The sequence below is a fragment of the Geotrypetes seraphini genome, chromosome 4, assembly GCF_902459505.1.
Source record: "Geotrypetes seraphini chromosome 4, aGeoSer1.1, whole genome shotgun sequence".
NCBI lineage: Eukaryota > Metazoa > Chordata > Amphibia > Gymnophiona > Dermophiidae > Geotrypetes > Geotrypetes seraphini.
In genome coordinates this window covers 325,153,720-325,168,122 of record NC_047087.1, presented here as the reverse complement: position 1 = coordinate 325,168,122, position 14,403 = coordinate 325,153,720, and the positions used below count along the sequence as shown (strand labels likewise).

The window sequence follows — 14,403 nt, the reverse complement described above, 5'->3', positions numbered from 1 at the left end:
TATTAACACTGTTGCTATATTATACACATTTTTAGGGGGAATTCCTTGATACAGCCTTTGCGGACGAAATATAGTTCTATGTCGGAGTGCTTACCCCCATCCGCGTAGACCAAGATGAGTATCTTTTTACTCTATAAGTATTTTTCTATATGAAACTATTTAAAGTAAAAAAATAACTTAAAAATATTTAAAGTATTTATGAGACCTTGGTGCTTGTGTGCTTAAAGTTTGATTCATACAAGTGGTACCACTGAGGTCTGTGAGATATAGTTCTTAAGACTTTTTTTGTTTTGGATATAAGGCATCAGCCATACTATATAATCCACCCTGGAGATGAGAAAGTCTAAATCACGCAGCACCACAGTATCAGGGTCATGGCGTAGTTTGGAGTGCCACGCCCATGCAACAAAGTGTTTAAGGATGAAATCCACACACCTGTCCTGAACATCCTTCAGGACCACTCCTCTGACAGAAGGGAGAGATGCACGCTTGGTGACCTGAGCCACAGCTTCAGAGAAGCAAAGCGCTTGGTAAAACCGACCGCCATGAGATAAAGCTTCCCCATGGCCTGAGTGCATTTCAGGGGACCCTCATGGTTATCCTAAAACTAATGAATTATGCCCTATTGGAAAGAGTGGCTGTAGGGCCAGGCAGGCTTGCACTTTTTGAATGCATGGAAGACAGCCTGGACACCGTCTGCAGCTAAGTGTCCCCTGGTCCGACCACTACCTAGGGGCCTTCTGTCTCCCCATTTTCATGTCACATTTCGGGCCCCCATCCTGCACCTCTAATTCTATTACCTTCCGTAAAAAAATCTCGAGCAATCTGTTCTGGATCAATTTTCTCGACAAATTTTCCCCCATCTCTAAACCTGCAGAACCAGAATCTAACTGGCAAAATTGGGTCGCCCTCTCCGAGTCCACCTTCCATTCCCTCGCCCCTCTCTCCACTAAAACCATTTCCTACTCCCATAAGGCCCCTTGGTACCTCCCATACTACAGAGAACTGAAACAGAAATGCCATGCTCTGGAACGAAAATGGAAAAAATCTAAATCCCCTACAGACAGACTCTCCTGGAGGGTCAACATTAAAATCTATAATACTGTTCTAAAAAAAGCAAGGAAAAACTTCTACGGTGACAAAATCTCCAAATCCAACAATCAGAGTAGCACATTATTTAACATCTGGCATTCCTTAACCTCCAAAAATGACTCCATACTTCCCTCCTCCCCCTCAGCCGATTCTCTAGCAAAGTTCTTCAACGATAAAGTCTCCACCTTGAGGCGTTCCTTCCCACCTGCAATCTCCTACAAATCTCTGATTCCAATTGACCCCAACCCTATCCCAACAGACTCCTACCCTATCCCAGCAGACAGATCCTGGTCTTCCTTCGAACCTGTTTCCAAATCCCTGGTCTATAATCTCTGCCTCAAATTGAAATCCTGCAACTGTACCTTGGATTCTTTCCCCTCCTACCTCTACGAGAACACTCCCCCTCAGGCCATCTCATCTCTTACCATTCTCATAAACTCCGCCCTCCATTTGGGTCTCTTCTCCCCAGAAATGGGCCATATTTCCTTAACCCCACTACTGAAAATTCTGAGCTTGACCCCTCTACACCATCCAGCTACCGTCCAATAGCTAACATTCCCCTTCTTACCAAAATGCTAGAGTCCATCATATCCACTCAACTATCTTCCTACCTTGAGAAATTCACCATTCTTCAACCCTACCAATACGGCTTCCATCCCAATTTCAGCACCGAATCCCTTCTGACCTCCTTAATCTCAAAAGTTCAATATCTCCATTCTCGCAACAAGTTCGCTGTCCTTCTTCAATTCGACCTCTCTGCAGCTTTTGATGTCATCCATCATGATATTCTAATTTACCAACTCACCGAGATAGGCATAAACTCCACAGTCCTTGACTGGTTCTCGAAGTTCTTACGCTCCCGCTCCTACATAGTCAACATGAAGGGCACTTCTTCCTCCCCCTGGAACCCGATCTGTGGAGTCCCGCAAGGCTCATCTCTCTCTCCTATCCTCTTCAACATTTATATGTCCTTCCTTAAACTCCTCCATCTCTCCCCCCTTGAAACACTCTACACTTACGCAGACGATATCTTTGTCCTCCTCGAGACCGACCGGAACCTCAGCAACCTCTCAGCGAACATATCCTCATGTATATCGAACCTTCAATCCTGGGCCCACACTGTGCAGATGAAACTGAACGAATCTAAAACAAAACTTATCTGGCTTGGCCCCAAATTGGACCAACTGCCCACCTCCATCCCACTGTCCTCTGGCCTCACTCTGCATCTTGAATATTCTAGTAAAGTTCTGGGAGTCATCATTGACTCTACACTTTCCTTCAACGACCACCTCAACTCCCTAGTAAAAAAATGTTTCTTCAGCCTTCACATGCTGAGAAAAATGAGATCCTGTTTCCATCAAAAACACTTTGCCGTCCTTGTCCAATCCACCATCCTTTCCAGACTAGACTACTGCAACTCTATCTACCTTAGCCTAACAAAGAAGATGGCTTTTTCTTCACTTTTTTCCTTTTTTTGTGTGTTAAGTGAATGAGTGGGTCTTTGTATGAGTGCAGTGGGTAGACCTGGTAGAGTCTAGGTAGGTCCCTCCTATGGTTTCCAATAGGGCATAATTCATTAGTTTTAGGAAGTTTTTATGTCCTTCCTGAGATTTTTTTTTTTTTGGGTAGACCCTCATGGTTATCCCAAAACTCTGACAGGATACGAACCACATCAGGGTTATCAGGAAAAGAGGTAGTTAGCGGCCTCTGATCACTCATGAAAGAACATTCCTCCTCGACCAGCTGATCCGGCTGCAGTTTTAATTCCTGCAGAGATTCTGTGATGAGGTCCTCCAGACGAGCAGGTTTGAAGTACTTGCGTACTTGGGGATCATCAACCAGGTCCCAGGACCTACACGGATCCTGATTGCGGAGCTCCACCAAATTTGCCACATCTGTGGATGCTGCCAAACCTCCCTGCGAAAGCAGAGGGATCGAGAAAGTGCCCAATGCAATCGCAGGCATCGCCCATTTTTTCTCCAGAGTCCCCGCCAGGGAACAAAGTGAAAGACTCGGGTCCAGCGGAGGCATAATCCCAACGGACAGCCCAGATGTCTTTAGGGTGAGCACAGGCATGGAGTTCTTAATGAAGTATTACTGAGAGAACATATTCACAAATACCGGGAGAAAAGACCTCCCGCAGATTCAGAGTGGCTGGAAGACTTATGAAGTTTTTCTCCGGAACCGCACTTGCATTTCACATATATGCCGTCAGTACTGTCCTGAGGGCCCCCAGACAGGATTTTCATGGAAATTGGGGCAGAAGGCTCAAGGAGGGTCTCCCCTGAGGCAGAAGGCACCACATCCATGCAAACTTAACAACCCTCGTGGCCCACAGTGCACACAGAACAGCCATCTGCTGCAAACGAGGCATGAATCCATTCCATCCCAACCTAGGAAGACCATCTATGAAGTTTGGAGGAAAAACGAAGCTCCTAACTATAAAAAAATTATAGTTTTATTCAAATCAGGAAAAATCTAAGATGTCACGGGTGCCAATTTTGTAATAAAATCGCCCAGGAAAGGAATAGGAATCTCCAGAAAATGGCAATTTTGGAATTTTAGAGATGGGAAGGGGTAGGTCATGTGGGGAAACCACCCAAAACCCCCTTTTTAAGAACCCCCAAATCACTAAAACAAGCTGTCAGTCTGTTACTCACTGTTCCATTGTGCTGAATGGGAGAAAGTGCAGGCAATGCCTCAGGAAGCTGTAAAACTGGATTTCAAGTCTTCTGACTGCCCCCACTGGCCCGACCACCACGGCCGATGACCTCCACCACCCTTGGATACGTCGCACAACCACCTGGTGGAGGCACGCAATCCGACTCCACAGAACCGCTCAGTCTGCGCTACATCCACTAGTGAATGAACCTGGGGTGAGCTAGCTCCCAATCCCAGAGCCCCGATCTGTCCTGTAGGCTGACCAGGGGGCTTACTGCCATGCTGGGAACCAACCCCCCCCCCCCCCCCCCGAAACAGATTTTCTCCAACAGTCTGCAATCTCCTGCCACAAGGATATTCCTGCAGGGAACCTCCAAAGCATGAGGGCAAACCCGTGAAGGAAATACTTAAAAAAATAATGAAAATTAGCAAAAGAAAACACAAGCCGAAGAGATAAGCTCCTACAGGCTGGCATGCAGAAAGCAAGACTAGGGTCCAAGGGGCATGCTCCAGGATATGCTAGCAGAGGGAGGAGTTAAGACTTCAATCATCTGAAGCTTTCTACAGTGCCTGGTGGCAAGGGATCTATAAAACCCACTGGTCCCGGAATAAAGGGGGATTGTACAAGAAATAGTTACTATATTTTTCGCGCCATGAGACGCACCTGACCATAAGACGCACCCAAGAATTAGAGGAGGAAAAAAAGAAAAAAAAACATTCTGAACCAAATTCTCCCTGCCAAGCTCTGCACCCAACCCCACATTCCTTACCAGGCTCTGCACCCTGTCCCCCTCCCTGTCAGGCTCTCTGATGCGCTCCTTCTTGCTGCCCTTCTTATCTCTGATATTCTCTTTCTATTACTACTTATCATTTCTATAGCGCTGCAGCGCTGCACATTAAAAAAAATGCAAGAGACAGTTCCTGCTCATTAGAGCTTACAAACTAATCAATGGACAAACAGGACAAGTAAGGGGTTAGGGAGTTTCTCAGGCAGGCAAACTGCCCTCTCTTCTCCCTCTCTAATGCTCCTCCTATGCCTTCCTTTTCTTTTCTGTTCTCATCCTCCTTCACTATCCCCTCCTCTTTGTCCTCTCTCTCTGCTTCTCTCCTCCTCCTGCCTTGTCTCTGTTCTCTGATTCTCTCCTCCTTCTACCTTGCCTCTCCTGACTCCCCCTCAGGTGCTGCCCAATGCATGGTCAGCACCCATTGGCTGCTCCGCGCGAGACCTGCCAGCGGCCGGATCCAATGGGAAGCAGCTATCTGTTGGAGGCTTGAGTCTGGGGTCAGCACCAGGAGCTGCGCAGTGCTCTTAACAGCTGGTGCTTCCACATAGAAAGAATCCCACTCCTCTTTCAAAACCGCCACGTTCCAGCCCAGAGCCCTGGCCATGGCGACGGTGCTGTCATGGACTGACAGCTCGTCCCTGCGGCATAAAGTGGTTAGTTGTGGCCGCACTCGTGGAGCCGGCCCAGTATTTTAAGGAGCAGTTTGAGGATGGAGGTAAGGAGGCAGTGTCACTTCGTGTGCACAAGCTCGCTTACTCACAGAGTGGCGCAGGACAAGGCAGGAAGCGAGAAACTCGCACCTGCCTGCTTGCCGCTCTGCCGCTGCCACTCGGGAAGAGAAGGGCAGGAGGCTGAAAGCTACCTGCCCTACAGCGCTGGACCGCCCGTACTGCTGGAGAAATGAAGGTAGGGGAGGGTGGGGTTAGTTAGTATTCGCTCCATAAAAGACGCACCCTTATTTCCACCCACTTTTTTGGGGGGAAAAAGTGCGTCTTATAGAGTGAAAATTATGGTATTGGATTAATACAGTGAAAGAAATCTTACCTCATGTGGCTCCACATTCATGTCTGCCAAAGCTGAGAGAAAAAATGCTTTTGATGGCTTTCCTATAACCTCAGCTTCAATATCACAGGCATACTAGAAGAAAGGTATTGAAGAAAAAGCAATACTGTAGATATTATAACAGATGCCGAAGCACCAATAACACATCTTTTGGAGATACAGCCTGGAAATTATAGCAAGCTGCACTGCAATTGCTCTGTACGCAGAACCTACACTTTGGCAGAGTGCCTTACAAATTTAGAATTAAAGATTAAAATATAGAAATAAACACACATAGACACAATCAGAATTCTAAAAAGCCAAACTACAGGCAGTACAGCACTTAGAAAATTGAAATTAATTTCCAATACATAAAAGTATATTTCCATAAGAAGGCCTCTCACAAGAGAGAGACCAGAAAATCAACATACGTATAATCATAGCAACATAAGTTTCTACTGAGAGCCGCAAGATAAATGCTCCGGTGCTCATGACAATTCCTATGCTGTCAGAGCATTGACCTCGCCGACCTGCAGTAGAAACATTTAGTAAAAGGAGCCTATAATTAGGGGGTTGTCTCCTTAAGCATTTATACATTATAATTTTAAGAGTCAAACAATATTCAAAGTTGTTTAAAAGGCAGGAGGAGCTTCTGCTGCTTTACATCATACAGATATTCAGCAGCACTTAACCAAAGTGTGCTCTGCTGCCATGACACTCTCCAGTGCTGAAGCATTCAGGTATTACTGATATTCTCCCGTGGTACACAGCTAACAGGTTAACTTAGGAAAGCTACTTAGGAAAGTAGCTATTGTGTTACTTCCTAGTGGCATAGCCACGGGGGGGGGAGGGGGGGGCTTGTGGTCTGAGCCTCACCCCCTCCCACTTGGGACTCACAACACCCTCCAAAACTGCAGCATTGATTCAATGGCTGACAGGGATGTCAAAACCCTGCCAACTGAAAAGATTCACTCTATCCCCCCTCCACACCATCTCTTATGTCCAACTTCTCTCCCTCCCTAAAACCCATGGTCCATCATCTCTCTTCCTCTCCAATATTTTCAGACCCATTATTTCTTCCCACTCAAAGTCCGGCATATGCACGTCTCTTTGAACCCCTCCCCCTTCGCTCTGTGTATTTCTACACCAGGGCCCCCCCTCCCCTGAAGGCCTGTCCCCCCTTAAAGGTCTGCATCCCACCCCTGAAGGATTGTCCCCCCCTCTCCTTGAAGGCCTGCCTGCCTGTTCCCCTTGAAGGCCTGTCCCCCCCTTGAAGGCCTGTCCCCCCTTGAAGGCATGTGCCCCTGAAGGCCTGTCTCCCCCCCCTGAAGGCCTGCCTGCCCGCCCCACCCTGAAAGCCTGTTGCCCCCCCTGAAGGGCCACTCGCCCCCCACCACCTCGAAGGACCGCTTGCTCGCCCCTCCCCCCTCCACCACCACCACGGACTGCTCATCCCCCTGGCCTCCTCGCATCATTTACCTGGGGAAGCAGCCTACAACAAGATCGCGATGCCAGCGATCTTTGCGCTGCTTCAGCTCTGTTTCCTCTGCCACAGTCCTGCCCCTCCTCACTGTCCAATCCGTACTTCAGGAAGGATGAATTTGCTGGTGTGTTTCCAATCGCCAATGTTGGCAATCCAAAAGCACGCTCCGTTTGCACATGAAGTAAGCATGCATGGATAGTGGTAGCATTGGTGGCTGGAAGCATGTCGCCAAATTCATCTCTCCTGAAGCAGTATGAGGGGGCGGCTGCTTGTGCTTAAGTTAAAAAAGGTACGAGGGAAGGGGCACGCGTGCATCAGGGGAAGAAGTAGGAAGGGGGAGAAGAGGAGGAGGGTTGCCAGCACCACGAGGAAGATGGCGCCCGGGGCAGACCCCTCCGCCCTCTTCCCTTACTATACCACTGGCACCTCTGACCTGTTTAATGTCTGGCACCGTGCAGGGAACGTTCCTCAAGTTTATTTAAACTTTGATTTGATCGCAATATGTTTTCCTCCAGTTTCATAAGAACATAAAAAGTTGCCTCTATTGGGTAAGACCAGAGGTCCATCGCGCCCAGCGGTCCGCTCCTGCGGCGGCCCTTCAGGCCTATGACCTGTGAAGTGTTCCCTGACTATTCCTATAACCTACCTCTACTTCTATCTGTACCCCTCAATCCCCTTATCCTTTAGGAACCTATCTAAACCTTCCTTGAACCCCTGTAAAGTGCTCTGGCCTATCACAACCTCCGGAAGCGCGTTCCATGTGTCAACCACCCTCTTAAAGTATATGTGCTTTTACTAAAACCCTGTTTTTATATTTGTAAATCGCATTGGAACACGATATTGTGACCAAATCAAATTTTAAATAAACTTGAGGAACGTGCCCCTCCCCCTCCCTACACCACTGGCACCTCTGACCTGTTTAATGTCTGGCCAGAGAGCAGGGGAACGTTCCTCCCTTATAAATAAGCTGGTTTTAATCCTCCCCCCCCATTCCCCCTATAAAGTGCTTCCAATAATCAAAATAAGGACTGCTTATTCCAGATAGGCTATGCACACTTGTTAAGCTAAAGCTAATCCAATCCTCTTTCCCAAAGGTTCCCTTGACCCCTATTCATACCACTTGCACAACTTAAAACCAACTTCTTCAGAAACTTCAAAAGCATTAACTTATTCATTACAGGGATTCCACTCACTCATATCTTCATATACACTCTCCTCCACTTTAGAGACACACTCCATATCAAACTCTGTTTCACTCGTGGCAGGAAAACTGTCTATCTCCATTGCACATTCTTCATCAAACAGCTTTCTGGGACAGCCTCTGAATCACTACCCTCCGCCAGCCTTTGCTTCAACAACCTGGGTTTGGGAACCGTATCTTTGCCAACCTGGTTTCCCTTTAAAGGAGAATTCCTGCAATGAAGTGATGTAGGAGCCTGAATCTCTGGTCTAGCTCATTCTGCCTCAGTATTCTGAGCTGCCTCCTTTCAACAATAGCTAATTTATCCCTAGCTGGCTCTAATAATTTATTCTTCTCTTGCTAGGTATCCTGGAGGAACTGCAACCTAGCTCTCTCAGGCACCCCCCCTCTGTTAACCCTTTTTGTGTCAGCTTTTATTCCCTGTGGCTTGAAGTAGAGAATGACAAGGTGGTTATTACCCTCAGCTAGCCGTGAGTAGCCGCGGGTAACCCGCAGAAACGGGGAGAGAAAAAATAGTGGTCGCTACGGGGACAAGGCCATTCACCGCCCCGTGGAGCGGTGAATGGTCTTGTCTCTGGAGTGAGGCAATCACGGATCGCGTGATCCAGCAGTCCTCTCCCGCCCGATCGCAGTGTTCCGCCATCTCCCTCCCTCCACCTCACCTTAGATGCCGAGTTTGCCGACTTTCTTTTTCACCCAACCGCATGCTTTCAAAAAGCCACGCACGCGCGGCTGCTCCAGTTGTTCAATCTTCTCCTTTCCTGCAACTTCCTGTTTCTGGTTGCGTCAGAGGAGAAGACTGAACAACTGGAGCAGCCGCGCATGCGCGGTTTTTTGAAAGCGTGCGGCTGGGCGAAAAAGAAAGTTGGCAAACTCAGCATCTAAGGTAAGATGGAGGGAGGGAGATGGCGAAACACTGCGATCGGGCGGGAGGAGGCTGCTGGACCGCGCGATCGCGTGTGTTCCTGGCTCACACTAGAAAGGAGGGAGTGAAAGGGAAAGAGATTATGGGCCAAGGGGATGAAGAGGGAGAGAAAGAAACCCATAGCAGGAAAGAAAGGGGAGGGCAGGCAGGTGAGCCAGATGCTGGAAGCAGGGGGAGGGGGAGGGGAAAGAGGGAAAGAAGCAAGACACATTGGTGTGGAAGAGGAAGAGAGGGGAAATCTGGACACAGGAAGGTAACAGAAACAGAGGGAAAATTATGTGCATGGAAGCATAGAGACAGAGACATAAAGGGGACATACATGGGGAGGAAATTATGTGCATGGGGCATAGGGACAGAGACATAAAGGCGACATACATGGGGAGAAATTATGTGCAAGGGGGCATAGGAACAACAACATAAAGGGACATACATGCCATGGGGATGGTATATGAACACAGGGGGGGAAGCAATGCCAGATACATAAGGGAGATATTAGAAATGGGGAAAATAGGAACACAGAAGCGAGATGGGACGAGGACCGAGCTCGCAGGCTCCAGCGACTTGCACAAATTGCATTGTAACGCACCACGAAGGTAAGAGGGAGGGAGATAGATAGCTAGTCCGTGCGAGGGGAGCTGAAGGGTGGTAGAAAGGAACAGAAGGTGAAGGAGGGAGGGAAGGGTAGTGGTGGAAAGGAATAGAACAGACGTTGAAGGAGGGTGGAGAGGAACAGACGCTGAAGGGAAATGTGGAAGATAGAGTGGGGAGAAGACGCTGGAAGGGAAGAAGACAGATGCAAGACTATGGGGGAGTGGAGGGAAGAAGATGGGTGCCAGACCAATTGGGGGGGTTGGGGTGAAGGGAGAGGCACAGTAACAGAGCAAATGGAAGACGCAGAGAGAAGACACACAGTGGATGGAAGGAATTGAATGAGAAGATGAGGAAAGCAGAAACCAGACAACAAAGGTAGAAAAAAAAAATTTCTTTTTTTTTTGCTTTAGGATAAAGTAGTATATTAGTTATGTTGTTAAAAAACTTTTAAAATCTTATTTATTTAGAGATGCTTTTAATGTTTAAAGTATAATAAATTTAATATTGCTGAGGTTATTACTTCCCTTACCTACTGTTATTTCCTTATTCTACCCCAAACAAAAATTGTAACTTTTATCTTTTCTTTCCCACTGTATGTTTGTTCAAGTTAAATGTTCTTATGTTAAAATGTCAACCCCTTTTTACTTGATATATTTTTTGTTATGTACATCGCTTAGTGATTATAATAGGCGATTTATCAAATTGTGTTAATAAACTTGATAAACTTGATAAAGATTTATAAACAAAGCCCTGCCAGCTGAACATCTCTTTCTCTAGTTCAGCAGCCAGGACTTTGATTTATAAGGAAGGAATAAGCTACGGTAAATATTGCAGTACTGAGACTTGTATGGATTCTCCGGGGAGGGGCGGTGAATGGGATGGTAGTGACGGTGACGGGGCGGTGAAGGGGATGGCGGTGAAGGGGATGGCGGTGACGGGGCGGTGAAGGAGACGGTGGGCTGGGGACAGGGCAGTGATGGGGACATATTATTTAACCTATTTCTTGCACCCTTGTTAACCATCGCTCAATCTGTTGGATTCACAGTTTATGCTTATGTGGATGATATCCAATTAGTCGATCCAATCCAGGGCCACAATTAAGCTGAAATCATGGAAATTAATCAAAAATTACCATATTTTTCTTTCCATTAGACGCACTTTTTCCCCCCTAAAATGTGGTGGAAATAAAGGTGCATTTTATGGAGTGAATACCCAAAGCGCCCCCCCTCGTTACCTTATTTTAATGCTGCCATCCTCCCTCGCTGGACACGGTGCCCTCCCTTGCTGAGAGTGCCGCATAAGGCTGGCTGGCTGGCTGCCTGGTCCCCGCCACTTCCCCCGAGAACTGACAGCTGACGAAGCTGCCTCCTTTTTTGTTCTCTTGCGGCTTAGTGGCACACCAGGCTGCCTGCCTGATCCTGCACCATTTCCAAGCACCAGGCAGGCAACCTGGTATGCTGCTATGCCGCAAGAAGAGGAGTCAGCCATTCTTGGGGGAAGCAGTGGGGACCAGGCCTTGTGTGCCAACCAGCCTTGTGTGCCGCTCTCAGCGAGGAAGGGCGCTGCATCCAGCGAAGGAGGGCGCCTAAAGTAAAAAAATTTTTAAAAGGTGGGCGGCAGGAGAGGGGGGAAGAGGGCTGGGGCCTGCCCTGCCGAATTAAAAATAGGGAGGGAGGAGGGCGAGGCCGGGGCCTGCCTGCTTGGGGGGGAGGGAGGGAGAGACCGGGGCCTACCTGCCCTGCCAAATTAAAAATTGGGAGGGAGGAGGGAGAGGTCAGGGCCTGCCTGCTGCCTGCCTGTGGGGGGCGAGACCTACCTGCCTGCCTGCTCTGTCCCTGCCTGCCAGCCATAAAGCTTGCCTGCCCTGTCCTGTCACTAGACCACCAGAGGGAGGACAGGGTATAGATCCTGGCAGGGAGAGGGGGACAGGGTACAGAGCCTGGCAGGGAGAATTTGGTTCAGAATGTTTTTTTTCTTGTTTTCTGCCTCTAAATCTAGGGTGCTTCTTATGGTCAGGTGCGTCTAAGGGAGCGAAAAATACGGTACATCTTGTGTATGACTGGCTCAGCCAAAATCTTCTTTCCCTCAATATATCAAAAACTAAATGTATGCTTTTCTCGCACAATCAAAATGAAATCCTTGCATCTCCAATATGTATCTCTTCAATCCCAATTCACTTTGTACCAAACAAAAATTCTAGGAGTGATCCTTAATAACACATTATCCTTTAAATCTCAAATCAGTTCAGTGGTGCAAAAATATTTCTTTAAACTAAAAATGATTAGATCCTTCAGGTCACTACTCAACTCTAATTCGATCAACATTCTTATCCATTCATTAGTAATTTCAACCCTAGATAACTCTGCAAAGAAATTGTAACTTTCTCCTCCTACCCCTCATAACTCATGTGTGTCTTACTTAGTAAGTTTTAATTTATGTGATTGTATTCACTGCCCACTTTTTAATTTGAACTGTACATCGCTTAGGAAATTAAATAAGTGATTTATCAAGCATTAATAAAAACTTGAAACTTGAAACTGTAATTCCCTTTACCAGGGCATTACTCAAAAAGAGATCAGGAGATTACAAGCCATTCAAAACACTGCCATGAAAGTCATCTTTAACGCTAAGAAATTTGATCATGTTACCCCTCTCCTCAGAAAAGCTCACTGGTTACCTATTTCCTATAGGATTACTTTTAAAATACTACTTCTTGCCTTCAAAGCCCAATCGAATCATATTCCCTCATTCATAGCCAGATTGCTGATCCCTTATGATTCACATAGGGCACTACGCTCTTCCCAACAATATCTCCTTGCAGTTCCTTCAGTTCGTCAGTTATTTTATGATACAACATGTAAAATAATCTTTTCAGTAACTGCACCCACATTGTAGAATATCATACCACTGACCTTGAGACAAGAAAATAATCTCAACAACTTTAAATCTAATCTCAAAACATTTCTTTTCAGAGATGCTTTTGAGATCTATACTTAGCTCTCCTTATTCAAAAATCTCAGACATCAGGCCTTGCATTAAAGATTCCCTTTATTCCTCTTGTATTTTGCCTCCCCTTTCTTTTATTTTAAGCAATGTATCTTCCCCATCTGCCCTTATGTATCATGTTATGTCTGTACTGTAACTGTGAATTTGTTCCCTCTATTTTATATTTTTAAACGCTTTTTAATACTTTGTATAAATTGGAAAACAGCTAATGTTCTTCCTCTGCACAAAAAGGGCTGCAGGGCAGAGGCTGCGAATTACAGACCGGTGAGTCTCACATCAATAGTGTGTAAACTCATGGAAACACTAATTAAATGCAAATTGGACATGGTCTTGAATGAGGGGAATCTTCGGGATCCCAGTCAACATGGTTTCACCAAGGGTAGGTCCTGCCAATCCAATCTCATAAGCTTCTTTGATTGGGTAACAAGAAAGCTGGACTTGGGAGAATCTTTGGACGTCGTGTACCTGGACTTCAGTAAAGCTTTTGACAGCGTCCCACACCGCAGGTTGCTAAGCAAGATGAAATCGATGGAGTTAGGAGAGAAAATAACAGCATGGATCAAGGATTGGCTAAGTGGCAGACTTCAGAGAGTGATAGTCAACGGTACCCCCTCTAAAACATAGGAGGTGACCAGCGGAGTGCCACAGGACTCAGTCCTGGGTCCACTCCTTTTAAACTTATTCATAGGGGATCTGACTCAGGGGCCTCGAGGTAAAATAACATTATTCGCTGACGACGCCAAACTATGTAATATAGTGGGTGATTGCAATTTAAAAAATAATATGGAGCAGTACCTGCTTACTTTGGAAAGTTGGTCCTCAACCTGGCAATTAGGCTTCAACGCTAAGAAGTGCAAGGTCATGCACCTCGGAAGCGGTAATCCATGCAGGACGTACTCCTTGAATGGAAAAACTTTAACTAGGATTTAGGAGTAATCATCAGTGCAGACATGAAAACTGCCAATCAAGTGGAGAAGGCTTCATCCAAACAAGGCGGATGATGGGTTGTATTAATAGAAGTTTCATCAGCCGGAAGCCTGAAGTCATAATGCCATTGTACAGGGCCATGGTGAGACCTCATCTGGAATACTGTGTACAATTCTGGAGGCCACATTACCGTAAGGATGTGCGCAGAATTGAATCGGTTCAGCGGATGGCCACCAGGATGATTACAGGCCTCAAGGGTCTCTCGTACGAAGAGAGGCTGAACAAATTACAACTCTACACTCTCGAAGAATGTAGGGAGAGGGGAGACATGATTGAGACATTTAAGTACATCACAGGACGTGTCGAGGTAGAAAATGACATTTTCTTTCTCAAAGGACCCTCGGCCACAAGAGTACATCCGCTCAAACTCAAGGGCGGGAAATTTCATGGCGACTCCAGAAAGTATTTTTTTCACGGAGAGAATGGTGGATCATTGGCACAAGCTTCCAGTGCAGGTGATCGAGGCAAGCAGCGTATCAGACTTTAAGAACAAATGGGATGCCTATGTTGGATCCCTACGAAGGTTAAGTTAAGGAATTGGGTTATTAGGGCATAGACTAAAGGGGGTGGGTCAGTAGGGTGGGCAGACTTGATGGGCTATAGCCCTTTTCTGCCGTCATCTTTCTATGTT

The 14,403-nt window shown here is 46.7% G+C and overlaps 1 protein-coding gene across 3 annotated transcripts in view; it reads right to left on the bottom strand.

The window, feature by feature from the left end:
- LHPP (phospholysine phosphohistidine inorganic pyrophosphate phosphatase) overlaps positions 1 to 14,403 on the bottom strand; it is a 124,420-nt gene that overhangs the window by 60,668 nt on the left and 49,349 nt on the right. For 2 of the 3 annotated variants that reach the window (XM_033940483.1, XM_033940481.1), the window contains exon 5: positions 5,583 to 5,675. The exons of the other annotated variant lie outside the window; for it this stretch is intronic. In XM_033940483.1, the coding sequence (XP_033796374.1) occupies positions 5,583 to 5,675 (93 nt within the window). The remainder of the gene's footprint in view (positions 1 to 5,582; positions 5,676 to 14,403) is intronic. 3 annotated transcript variants of the gene reach the window in all.